The sequence below is a fragment of the Centroberyx gerrardi genome, chromosome 1 (genome assembly GCF_048128805.1).
Source record: "Centroberyx gerrardi isolate f3 chromosome 1, fCenGer3.hap1.cur.20231027, whole genome shotgun sequence".
Lineage (NCBI taxonomy): Eukaryota > Metazoa > Chordata > Actinopteri > Beryciformes > Berycidae > Centroberyx > Centroberyx gerrardi.
In genome coordinates, this window is record NC_135997.1 from 25412766 (window position 1) to 25426331 (window position 13566).

Genomic DNA, 13566 nt, shown 5'->3' on the forward strand with positions numbered 1-13566 from the left:
GGGTCTATGGCATTAACAAGTAACAGCCTACAGTTACATCAACACTTCAAGTGTATCCAACTAATGATTGTGGTTTAGACTGGTGGTTGTTGGCCTTATGATCACCTGACTGGAAGTCATAATTTGCCCACCTTTGCATTTATCAGTAGGCCCACATGACTGGTATACAAAACAAGTCAGATATGTAATCAAACAATAATGAGACTTACTCTCAATGACTACAAAATCAAATTAATCAAGTTATGTCGGCTTACCTATTAAAATAAATAGCCTGCGTAATTTACATAATCTAGCAGGATCGTGTCTACATGATCCTCGTGGGCCCCCTACCCATAGACCACTGCTTCTCAAACTGGAGGTCAAAAGATAATTTATGTGATAGTAAAAAATAAAAAACATATTTTTACTATAGTAATTTATTATCATGTGTAATTTTTCAGATTTTTCTATATATATATATTTTTTTCCTATGAAAAAGTTACAAAAAAAGAAACGAGCGGTTGAAATGGTTATCAGTCTAACTTCTTCAGAATCACAAATCTGATAGGCTATCCATATGCATCTGTGGCATTTCACGTGTAATGCCTATCAGTCTGACTTACTCAGAATCACAAAACTGGCTATCAAGCATATGCATCTTTGGGCATTACACGTGAATATACGTACACCTGTCAAAACGCTATTGGTTGCTATTTATTTATAGACCTGTTAGTCATCAACAGCCATATTGACCAATTCATAAGCAGGTCACACCAGACTATGAATGGCATTCCAGGAGCCGTCAAAACAGTCCAATAAAATAATAATGCATTCCTACCTCTTGTCCTGTTTGTGTCTTCTTGTTGGTACATGCCCCAAATGCCAAACTTCCCCTGTGGCAAAATCATTATGTCCTCATATCCCTCTCTCCGAGCAAGTTGGTGCTCTAATTTGGTCATGAATGAACTCCCTGGCACTTAAAATCTCACCTTTCCTTTTTTCTTTGTTGGGAGCTTAACTTTTGATGATCTGAGGCCATTTTAGCACTAGCTAGCTTGACAAATGTAAGAGAGTGCGCTGTGTACACTGTGTAGGGCATGCTGACCAAACTATTTAATTAACAAACTGGGTAAAACTAAATTGTTTACCTATTATCCTATAATGGGCCATTAGAAAAATATAAATTGGGTCTACAATATTCCGGCGCAGTCTTCTACTCATAATTATGCGAGTGGTCGGCTACTGAGCCTTACAACAAATACAGTAGCGGTATACTATTTGGCCAGCAGGTGGTAGCAAGAAGCCCATCGGTCCCAGTGCTGCCTTCAAATGCTTCCGTCAGCTCCTACTTCAGACCACCGAAGTCACAAACACTACTTTTCAGTGCATTCAAGTACTTTCAGACGGATCTAATCTAACAAAATGGACCCTGAAACAATAGCAGTCTTTTAGTGGCTGTTGTTTCATCTTAGAAACCCAGCAGCAAAGAGCTACTTTGTGCTGCAGCGGCAGAAGGGGAGAAAATGCACATCAGGAATGTAATTGATGATTTACTTTACTGGCAATAATGAAACCTAAAGCCCCATTCAGATGGGATCATTTTCTCCAGTGTAGGTAGAGTTATTGTAATTAGGCTATTACTTGAGCTATTTGTTAGTTTTAGTCCCATCTTTAGTGATTATGTCAGTGATTTCCCTCCTCAACTCTAACATTAACTTCGGCCTCAATTATCTGCTGTTTTTTTTTTTTTTTGTTTAGCATAGGTTGTCTGATAATTCTCGTCCTATCTGGAAAGAGCACCTCCATCATTTGTAGATGATTTGGGCACCTGTTGCACTAGGCTACCTGATAGCCAAGGAGCATACAGTTTCATTTTTGGCTTTGAAAGTGAAGAAGGGCTGACATGGAGGCGTTTCAGGAGTCCTGTTCTAATTTAACTGGTATGAACCCACCTACACCAATAAGGTGAAGGCAGAAGTCCATCTAAGCTGCTATGATGGGCCATATTGTAATCTCTCTGGGTTAGGGCATTTGCATCCGAGAACATAATTTTGACCATCCTAAACGTATTCCTGGATATTTCCGACAGCACCTGAATGCAGCATCGAGCACCGATGTCTTATTGTATAGGCTTGCTCCACAGCGGTCTGGGGCGGGGAGCTGGAAAGTTCGAATTATCTGTATGTATTTAGGTGTTCACAGTCAACAAGACACAGTCGAGCGACCTGGCAGGTAAGTGTATGTTTTTTTTTAAACGACGAATGTCTTTTTTTTTTTTTTTTCCCATCAAGGTGAAAGTTGGCGGTGACCAAATAAATTGTTTCCCCCGCACTATGCCGATAAAATCTACAGTTGAAAATGGGGATGCATTTAATTATTTTACTGTCAAGTGGCCATTTGATCATTTTGTTATCACGAGAGATTGCACCCTCACTCCTCCGAGAAAAAAATCACTATAATATCCCTAAAATATTTCTATTGGGACCTAGCCTATAGTGTGTCTGTCCTACTAAGTAGTGATTTTATAGTGACCTGATCATACTTAATGGTATTTTTTAATCTCATACGGCATCACTATAATAATGGTGTAACATTCCAATAGGGACTATAGTGTGCCTGTGATATTGTTATTGTTTTTTTGTTTTTTATTTATGATCACTGTAATATTCCTGTAATATTCCAATAGGGACTTAGATATTTATGTTGTGATATTTGTATAGTATCCTTCTAAAATGTATTAAAGGGTTAATGTTTTGTGTGTGGACGTTTCGACTTATGAATTCTCTTGTCTTCAGTTATCAGACAATAATGCACTGGTTTGATTTCTCCGTTCAGAATGCCTTCTCGGATACTTGTCGCAAGTGCTTCCTGCAGCTTCTGGATGCTGTTCCTAAGTTGTCTGCTGATACTCTCCTCTCTGTGTGGTTTCATATCTGGATACTCTGACAGAGACAGAGCACATGACTTGATGTCCAAATATCCTCTTATTGATGGGTAAACTATAATTGCAATTGCATAATGTTCTGGTTGTGGTTTAGCTGTTTTTAGTAGGATCTTTTGAATGCTTATTCCCATACCCATACATTATGCTTATTATGCCCATACCTCAGTCCATTAACACTATGTGCCATTAGTAGGTTTGAAAGGCTCACTACTGCCTTCACAACCATATATAATCAAATGCATTATATATCCAAAACAAGCAGTCAAAATTGACCTTATTTCTGTTGTTATTCACACAAATAGAGCAATTCCTGCCCACACAAGAGTCGCAGTAATGGAGATGAGATCATGAGATTGGATTAAAATGCGTCTCCGTCTCTTGTCACTTTCCTCAATCCCCCTCTCTCCATCTGTCAGTCATAATGACCTAGCTCTCCAGCTGAGGATCCTCCATGAGAATCGCCTGAGCCAAATTGACCTTCGTAATGTCAGCAAAGTGGCCACCGACATCAGCCGTCTCCAAGCAGGCCGTGTTCAGGCTCAGGTACTGCAATTCATCCTCCACTCCTGACAGCAGCGTATTCTAAAGAGTGTATTGGTTCAGAGAGAGGGCTAACTAAAGCATGCATTGGCTTTGTTTCAACTGTTTAAAACTGATTCATCTGAATTACATTTGGGTGGGATTGCTCATATTCTGTTCATTACTCAATTGTGGCTCAAAACCACTATGACAGGAGTGAACAGCTTTAAAATGTATGTACTCCTGGTAGTGGAAAGGCACTTTGGCTAAAAGCGTCCACCAAAAGGTGCATGTTGTGTTAAGGACAAAGCCGCCTCCACTCCATTCTCCCGCTTCTGTACAAACTCAAATGTTGCTCCCCTCCTCTTGTGTGATATCCCCGTCCCATTGTCAGATGTTTGCAGTCTATGTGTTGTGTGGGGCCCAGAAGAAGGACGCCGTGAGGCTGACCCTGGAACAAATAGACGTGATCAGACGCATGTGCACTGAGTACCAGGACATGGAGCTGGTCACATCTGCCCAGGGTACAGTGAGCCTCAAGCTGCTGCTACAGACCAGAGACCCACAGAAACACTGTAGAGATTAAACAGTCTGAGTCATTCATCTTGTTTTAGATGTTTCTACAGTTAGTTATTTGTCATTGTGATTCACTGTCCATTCTTTGTCTTGTTTCTTTCTAATATGGATGTGTAGCAGAAACACATTCATAATGTTTTGTTATGAATCAATTTTCTCCAATATGTTACATTCACAGCGCTTTGTGTTTTAAGTCCATATTTGAAAGAAGCAAAATTAAATTTAGAATGATGAGTTTTGTTTCAAAATGAGACGTCCATCATGTGGAAAATGTGATTATACTCTCTAACAGATTGAATTATAATACAAAAACAAAGCAAATTGTGGTGCTTTTTAAAAGATGATAGGAAACTGAAGTCCTTGGTTGACAAAATTAGAACACTTTTATATACGGTATGTGGTAGAAATATTGAATCACAAACTTAAGGTAATAACCCAAATTGGATATATAGTGTTTTGGAATATAACTTTCATCTCTTGTAGATTTTCATTGTTCACCAGGGGTTTTATGGTCTCTTCAGTGGCTTCTCTGTTAGTTTGTGGCTGAATGAATGACTGCCATGCAACCCATACACTGACTAACAGCGTTAGCCTGGGTGGAGCCATTCATGTCTAATGCTTCTGCCTCTTACTCTGTGCTTCCGTGTGTGTGTGTGTGTGTGTGTGTGTGTGTGTGTGTGGCGCTGCAGGAGTGAAGGACTCTGAGATGAGGCATAAGATAGCATGTCTACTAAGTATTGAGGGAGGCCACTCCATTGACAGCAGTCTGCCAGCTCTGCGTATGTTTTACCAGCTGGGGGTCCGCTCCATGGCCCTCACACACAACTGCAACACACCCTGGTAAAGGCTGCATTCATATCTTTCAAATGCTTTATTTGCATCCAGTAAGTTTAACCAGAATGTTACATGAGATTCATTTATTACAGAGGTCGAACGTATACGTTAAGGACTAAGAAATGTCCAAAACATAGTTAAAATTTGACTGCTTTAATGGTCAGACACACACACATACAGACACTGGGGTTTCCCTGCTTTTAGAGAGGCTTAGGTGGCAATGTCAGCAGTGCAATGGGTTTTGCATACATCTATTTTGGCTTTTTAAGAGCATGCAACAACTATTAGAAGCAAATCCAAGTGTATAGTACACAGTCCACGCTATTTGTACACCTGCCGTCTGCACACCATTTAAAAATTTTCATCGTTGGCAGATCCAAAGATCTCATGAAAAATGTCAGCATAAAGAGCAGGGTGTGCTTCAGCGATGGCCACATGATGACAGATACAAACACAGCAGGCAAGTGTTGTTCACTGTGCCATTACAATAGAACGGGCCATTAATACTTTACGATCAGATCGAGCAGAGCAGCCAACAGGTAGTTGCCTCTCTGTTATCTCACTGTCAGTAATTAATGACACAGGTCTTTTGAGCAATCTGACGGATCTGCCATGCTATATTTTGTTTGACACCATAGCTGGTGGCCTCCTCTTGCCGGTAAAAAAGGTTTTCTGCTCCATTTCAACACTCCGACACACTCTTCCCTCGCTGCTCATCATAGCATCTAGCTGAATTGTGCCCCAGCTGTATGAAAAGGAGCACGCCCACATTCAAATGACCTAAATGAAGCAGTATTTGGACCCATTCAAATAGGAATTTAGGTGGTCAGAACATTCACTTACTGTACAAGGGCTGCCTAAGGTTCCAATAGTTAGGGATACCCATGACAAAGCACTTTCAGCACATTCATGATTCACTGCTTGGGTTTTTCATTACCACATTTTGACACTATTCTTTCTCATCGCAGGGCTGAATCCTCCTCAACTCTTTATAATGACTATAAAAGAGAGAATAACAGCCTGACACACTTTGGTAAGGTAAGCTCAACTTCAGAATAGCCTGATTTTGCCTCTGTATTTTGGCATGTTAATAGATTTTGGCTGACGTTTTTAGGGAGTGAATCACAACCTTTTAGAGTCAATCTTCTGTCTATTTTTAAATGTTGGCCAACAAACACACGGAAGCATTTACCTTCCCTAAAATGGAAATGTTGTGTTTGGGAGTGAAACCCTTCAACTGCTCTTTCTGTGAAATGCGGTCCACCTCAATATCATTAAGGTTGGTAAACTTGCTGAACAGTATTGTATTTGACACCAATTTAGGTCTACTAAGTATTCACAGGACAAGAGGCTTTTTACAGAGGAGCTGGTGTAACCCAAATTGGACTCATAAAGCACATTTAGCACATAAACATGTTTTTGTTTGCTGTAGCAATGGCATTGCAAACTGTAAATAACTTCTTTTGACATCACAAACATTATCCTGCATTTCCTGCTCACTTGGCTCACTCAGCATAAGCATGTGGGACTTTCTAGATTGCTGTCTGTGTGTGTATTCATGTGTGCATGTGCAGCCTTCTTCTACTGTTGAATTGACTTCCTTCCTGCCAAAGAGACTGTAATTGGCTGATGTAATTGGCTGATATAATGGCGTTTGAATGTCTCTTCTAGGCGGTGGTGCAGGAGATGAACAGACTGGGGATGATAGTGGACCTCTCCCACAGCTCTTGGGACACGGCCCGGGCCGTGCTGAAGCTCTCCAAGGCTCCTGTCATTTTCAGCCATTCGTCCTCCTACTCCGTCTGTAACCACAGCCGCAACGTCCCCGACTGGCTGCTGCAAGAACTGGTGAGACAACCGACTGACTGACTGACTGACTGACTGATTAATGGCTTGCTTGGTTGCTTGATTGATTGATTGACTGAAAGGATTGAGTGGTTGATCGATTGACTTAATTAATTTATATCTTTAAGAATTTGGACTGCATTAAAATAGACAAACAGTACTGTACATTTAAGCCATAAATTGTCAGGATAATACAATGAAGGCTGTGGCTTATTACCTCCGGAGCAGAGGTTATGTTTTCGCTCCTGTTAGTTTATCTGTCTGAGTTTCTCAAAAACATATGAATGGATTTCCATTGAATTTGGTGGACTGATAGGCTTTGGGCCAAGGAACAATTGATTAGACTTTGGTGGTGATCCAGGTCTGGGACTTTTGCCATTCGACGATTAACGTTTTTTTTTAGCCATAACTATGATGATAACAGAAACAGACACTCCAAATCCCAAAGGTATGTTTGCAGGTTCAAGAAATCAATTTAACTTAAAATGTAAGTGATAGGAATGATGTCTTTGGGTGTAACAGCAAGTTGGAGAATTGTTCAGCATTGGCAGAGGTTTGTGCTCTCCAAGTGCCTTCTAGTTTCCATTGTGTGTGTTTTTTGTGTTTCTTGAACCCTCATTACTTGCTACCAAGGTAGTTGCTACACAGGCAGCAGCTTCTTACCCTGGGATGCACATTCACCCAGTGTGTGCCCAGTAGTCACACACTGGGCAAATTTTAAGATCTAGATGATACCTAGAATGTAATACATCTCTGTCAGTGTGTCTTTGCTCTTAGGATATTGCTTGCAGTACTGTTTGAAAAATGTGGCTGCTTGCAGGCGGTGTTAAATGTGTGGCACAGGGTCTCCAACAACATAAAATGATAGATTTTTTTTTTTCACCCCAATTTTGAGGTTTATTCTTGCCAGATACACTTGTCATCGTGACATTGTGAATGCGATTGTGTCTTGGCCTTGTTTTCTTTCATCTTGGTTGTAGCTCCCTAATTATAGTGTGTGCATTGCAACAGTGCAAGTCAACAGCGGGAGCATGGCAGAGGAACAGAGGCTCATGATCAAGCTTCAGCTAGCAAATACAATAATGATTATGGAAAAAGATTAAACTGACCTGCAACTTTGAATTGCACCTGTTCTATGAGACAAGTGTTCTGTTCTATGGCTTTGACTCTTGCACTTTGTACAATTGGTTATTTATAATGTTGTGATGTTTCACTCATTGTAAATCGCTCTGGGAGAGTCAGCTAAATGTGTACAATGTAAATGTAGACAGTATTTGAACTCTTTTCCTGTGCAATCTTCCCCTCCTTTCTTACTCCCAATCCTCCTCTGCAGAATCTCTTATCTTTCCTATATATATTCACTGGACTCCCTTGAGGCTCACCAAGTACCTTTTTTGCAACACATGCTTTATTTGACAAAAGACCACAGCTTGACAGCCGTAACAAGCTCTCTTATTGTTTACATCATTATGTTTATTGTTAGAGGAAATACTGATATAAAACTGCAGTGTGTGAATGTGTTGGGAGTGACAACTTGTGTGTGTGTGTGTGTGTGTGTGTGTGTGTGTGTGTGTGTGTGTGTGTGTGCTGCAAAAAAGCGTTCAAGGTTAGTTGCTGCAGGTTTCACAGATATCTAAAGAGTTCAAAATGTAAATTGACAACTTGTGAAAAATAATTTTCATCAGTGATTTATGTATGTTATATGTGTATACTTGTTTATCTATATGTTCTTTTCTTTTTTTATGTGTATGTGCATGTATATGGGTGCTAGGTGTATATATGTGTGTATATGTGTGCGTGTACAGTATGTATGTGTACATGTGTATATATTTGCTACTTTCATGATCAGCCTCTTAATTATGTCTTGTCTCTGCCTCTGAAAAAAACTTGGTCACAAAAATAAATATCCAGAGAGGGTTGGCTGAGCACACATACTCTTTTTCAGCAATGCCTGTGATCCATGTGACAGCAACAATATGTAATTAAGTTTTGTTTGAGTATGAAATAAACACAGCAGTGTTCGCTGTCAGATTTTTTTCAAATGTGGGGGGTAGGGGGAGATTTGGTTCGGAGATTCAGGTTCACTCCTTAGCAATTGCAGGATCAGTGCCAGGAGGTGTTGCAGTTTAAGTATGGCTCTTATTTATATCGTGCAATTGTGTTATCTTTGTTTGGGCGGGTTGAGCCACAAGACCAGATGGTGGTTTCACAAGCTCAGACACAAGCTCAAGCACAGCCTACTCACATCTGAGAGTTGTATTCATGCTCAGCTTATTGTAGCCCGGGATCAATTTTCCCATTTGCTAATGCATCTTCTTTGATACTAGTCTTGGCAAAACTCTTCTGTGTTATGTTTCAGAAAAAGAACCGAGGGGTGATCATGGTAAATCTCTACAGTGGATTTGTGGCCTGCAGGGACCAGGCCAATATCTCGCTTGTGGCGGGTGAGGGATCCATCTTCAGTCTTCGTTTTTTTTCTGTTATCAAGTATATCTGGTTTGTGTATGTGTTTTGTCTGACGCTGACGGTATGCTATGTTATTCCACTTTGGCTTACAGACCATTTTGACCACATTAAGAAGGTAATTGGAGCCGAGTCGATAGGAATTGGAGGGGACTTTGAAGGCGCTGTGAAGTAAGAAAAACCCTTTGGAAAACACAGATTAATACACACGAAAACAAAATAATACAAAAATACATGCTAGCGGGGCACACACTCATCTCTCGCGCTCTCCACACCACTTATTTTTAGGTCGTTGTTGAACCAGATCTATTTTGTGCTTTTGTTAGCCTGTCATGATGTCAGCCATGTGGCTGTCTCTGCTGGCAACAGACAGTAAAATGGTAAAGATCAATAACTTCTGAATGCTAACAGACATAAAGAGAGGCTGGTACAGCAGAATTGATTCTGAATTGTGGGTAACTACTGCATCTAGTTGTTGCATGTAAACAGAACACACTCAACCCCAAACAGAAATGTCAAAAAATAAAGAATAATTAAGAAGGACAAGGCTTAAAATGTTTATTATTATTACTCATTCATGACTAGTGCTATATTCAATAACACTGAAACTGTTGTCAGTGTGAGCAGTTGTATTACTCCAAACTGACATTTGGCAACCACTGCTTGGCTTTTACAGCACGTCCTGTAAATTAATCTCCCTGAGGAAATAAATATGAAAGAATAATAAGAGGTGTTTGTGTTAACAGCTTTCCACTGGGGTTAGAGGATGTGTCTAAGTATCCCGCCCTAATCCAGGAACTCCTGCAGAGGAACTGGCCCGAGAACGACTTGGCCGCCGTCCTTCGACTGAACTTCCTCCGAGTGTTCGAGGAGGTGGAGAGGGTGAGCTATGAGTCTAGTGTATTTTAGGTTAAAGAACGGTAAGTGGAGGGTAACAAAGTTGAAAGGCATATTGACACTCTGTGTCCAACTCACAGGATCGCATCAGTATTAGAGAAGGATTAAAGGGTGGATGCTTGGCAAAAACTGTCCATCTTCTTCTGCTTCTGGTGATTTTATCTGGTATTTGAGTCTTAAAATTGTATTTTACCAAAAACAAGAGACATTATCTTGATACTAATGGAGAGATCTACCTTATTTCATGATAATGTATTCAAGAATTTTCTTGAAACTGACAGATTTGTTTCCCTTGTTTTAAGCAGAATACGATTTTCAGTCTCAACACAAGATTAAATGAATGTGTAAGAAGGATTGATTTAATAATACAGTGTAATATATACTGGCTTGCACTGTGCCGAAATGATTTTGAATGATTTTTTCAATAAAAACCACAGCAATTTCTACTATTACATGAAGTCCTTCAAAAGTTGAAGCATGGTGTATACTCCCCCTTTTGTCTTTCTCTTTCCCTCTCAATTCCCCAGGTCCGTGATGAGCTGAGTGGGACCCTGCCCAGTGAGGTCCTGATCCCCCTAGAGAAAGTGCAGAGCCCCTGCAGGATGGTCCTAAGACCTCCAGGCGCGGGAGGAGACAGGCTTGCCCCCTCCAGGGCCCACCATGGACCAGGAGGCCCAGAGAGCCCGCTGATCTGGGCCATGTTCCTACTGCTCTCCAGCCTGTTTATACTTTATTGAGTAAGAGTTTAATTGTGGTCAAAGTGCATAATCTTTGATATAGAAGAGGAGAGCATGAGTTTGCTATAGCTGTTTGTAGGTCACCACAGCACTCTAGTCAGTAGGTAGAGTTAGGGGAGTGGATTCCCTGTGTTGCCACCCATACCAAAGAAAGATGCAGTCTTAACGTGTGCCAATTGGTAAAAAACCCATTTGGTAGATATTTCAATTGTTTTACAGCACTGAATGCATACATTTTTAGTCTTCACACATTTCACAGGTTTACACCATATAGTGTAGGCCATCAGTCCTCTGAAAGGCACTTTACCTTCTGAACCTTGAATTTAATCATTAGACTAGTTGGTTGCTGAACATATTGCATCTGTGCTGACATTATCTGTACAACAATAATATCATCTGAAGGATAATAAATGAAACAGATAAATAGTGATAGATAGATAAAAAGTGCTGAGATAGCATTTTTAAGTTTTAAGTTTTCAAGTGTTTTTTTTTTAAGCTTTTGTTTCTCCAGCGTTTTGTTAGCTTGCAGTTACACACTGGAGCTGCCTAGTACAACCACAGTCTGCTATTGTTGGCCAGTGAGCAGCTTCACTGGAACAATTGGAGGTTGGGTTACTGCAGGTCAGGGTTAGGCTAGGTTATTTTAGGTTAGGTAAGGTTAGGGTTAGGGTTAGGGTTAGGTTAGGTTAAGATAGGTTTGATTCCACTGCAGTGCATAATGTATAATTATTCTATTTTGCTTATTTGAATATCATACCGTATTATCTATTGGTGCAATATTAATTTTGAATATTTTTTAAAAAGCTTCAACAACACAATATATGTGGAGGAGTTTATGAACAGGTTTATTTTATATTACAGCATAACAAGATTCTATGGAAATTTAGAAAACATATTGCGTACTTTATTTTATATTGCGTTTTTGCCTTTCCTTTTTTCGTTTCCATAACTGAAATGAACATGACTTGGAACAGCAGAAACTCAAAGGAACAGAGTGACGACCTGCGTTGTAAATGTTTTATTGAGTCGTATAAAACACTGTTGGCCTGTACACATCATTCAGTCTATAGGAAAGGAAACATTTGTTCGCTACGCTGTATGGTGACCCGGAAAGCACTTCTCAAGCCTGTCAGCACAAATATGGTTCAAATGTAACAGTTTAGAAATGATTCATGTACACACTTTTCTCTTATCAACAATACAAATCTCTGTCCAATACAAAACAATCATAAATTATAACTTTGAAAAAAAAAATGCTTTCTGATTTCTGGCATCCACATTTACAAACTGTGCCAAGTACAGCACAACCCAACTTACACCTTTTGTTCATTATCTACAATCACATGTTCTCTTACCTCATTGGGGAAATGCGGACAAATAAATAAAATAAATATAGAGGTGTTTTTCCACTATCAAAGAGCAGTTTTAGGTTCAAAATTTGGCACAATCTGTGAAAGCTGTTGTAACAAGATCTGTATTACTCAAGATTGTTGTCTGGCAAGTTGTCAAATATAGGTTTATTATCACATATAAAGAAGTCTTGTAAGCCACAAACAACAACAAATACTGACATGATTTGTGTTTGAGAGTTTGATACACAAAACGTAGATTTTTGAGGGAGAAAAATAACAGCTTTCTGTTGTCCGTGTAAAGAATGGCAAAGCCGTGTTCATAGATGGATATGTACCCCAGTGTGTGCCAATATTCTACAAGAATAGAATAAACTTCTTTTGTGCGCAAAAGTCCATACTTCATAATATCATGAGTCTCTACCCAGAAGTGTCTGGAAGCTGAGCTGGTGCTGCCCCCTGTGGCCCGGGGTGGAATGTGTCTCGTTGAGGCGGAGTGGGGACATCTGTAGCGGTCAAGAGTAGATGGTGATGACCTCGCGACCGCCCCCTCTCACCAGCAGCACTCTCTCCAGGCCCTCAGTCAACACCTCCAGAAACTCCATATCTGAGGCAAAGGTTAAGGAAGTAGGCCTATCACTAACCAAATGACAGCTCACACACTTTGTATATCTATGCTATTGTAGCCTAAAGGAAAATTAGAGTATAGACATTGGTTGCTTTTCTAAATTAGCCTTATACAATACCAAAAATCAACTGTCAAGCTACAACTTGGGAGTGCTCTGGATTGGAGGCTAGGGCTGAAGAAAAGACAGTCTTCATGTCACTGTGACCTAAATTTGGAAACAAATCTACAGTATCAGACTATGCATTTTTACTAGGCTCATTCTCTGTAAAGTCCTTTGAGACATGCTTGTGATGAAGGGTTATAAATGGCAATAAATGAACTTGAACTTTTAACATTACTAAATGGATACACCCACACCCCAATAACCCTTTTCAGATATCTTTTTCTAGCCTGCTTGTTATAAAGGCTAATTAGCCATTATTTGTGCACAGACGTTTCTCTAATGGACCCCCATGATGGCATCAGACATGGTTGCTAGGAGATTTGTGACTCAACTGCCAAGCTTCTACATTACTCTAGAACAGTCAATTGGCATTTTAAGGCTAATGCAGTATGGGCTAATGCAGTATGATTTCAACAAAAACGGTGCCCTTGTGTTTGGTCATATTGGCAAAGGATACAGTTTTCATCTCCGTCTGTGTTCCGAGGTGGTCCTGGCATGTTGAGCAGCACTAATCGAGCGTCGTGGGACTTGTTGACTATTACCTCGTTCAGCTTCACAGCTGTATGCATTCGCCGCACATTGGACTGGTCCCTGGAGGGCAGCAAGAGGGAGAGTCGGAGAGATAGGGGGAT

At 40.2% G+C, this 13566-nt stretch overlaps 2 protein-coding genes across 2 annotated transcripts in view; one reads left to right on the forward strand and one right to left on the reverse strand.

Annotated features, from left to right (window-relative positions):
• Window positions 1-2135: 2135 nt before the first annotated feature.
• On the forward strand, window positions 2136-12539 carry dpep2 (dipeptidase 2). Its single transcript, XM_071894345.2, has 11 exons — window positions 2136-2211; window positions 2815-2973; window positions 3340-3466; window positions 3837-3966; window positions 4708-4858; window positions 5821-5890; window positions 6524-6700; window positions 9057-9141; window positions 9256-9331; window positions 9907-10042; window positions 10585-12539. Exons 1-11 carry the CDS (start codon window positions 2162-2164, stop codon window positions 10792-10794), a joined length of 1371 nt encoding a protein of 456 aa, XP_071750446.1. The 5' UTR covers window positions 2136-2161; the 3' UTR covers window positions 10795-12539.
• slc12a4 (solute carrier family 12 member 4) overlaps window positions 11798-13566 on the reverse strand; it is a 29750-nt gene continuing 27981 nt past the window's right edge. The window contains exons 23-24 of the mRNA XM_071894343.2: window positions 13392-13525; window positions 11798-12750 (exon numbers count right to left, since the gene is read on the reverse strand). Coding sequence (XP_071750444.1) covers window positions 12659-12750; window positions 13392-13525 — 226 coding nt within the window. The 3' untranslated portion in view covers window positions 11798-12658. The remainder of the gene's footprint in view (window positions 12751-13391; window positions 13526-13566) is intronic.

What these genes read in the sequence shown, in the direction of transcription:
- dpep2 (XM_071894345.2), top strand. Translation starts at nt 2,162, where the DNA reads ATGTATTTAGGTGTTCACAGTCAACAAGACACAGTCGAGCGACCTGGC. An exon ending in CAGGCCGTGTTCAGGCTCAG is followed by an intron (nt 3,467 to 3,836) that starts GTACTGCAATTC and finishes TCCCATTGTCAG; the next exon opens with ATGTTTGCAGTCTATGTGTT. An exon ending in ACTGGCTGCTGCAAGAACTG is followed by an intron (nt 6,701 to 9,056) that starts GTGAGACAACCG and finishes GTTATGTTTCAG; the next exon opens with AAAAAGAACCGAGGGGTGAT.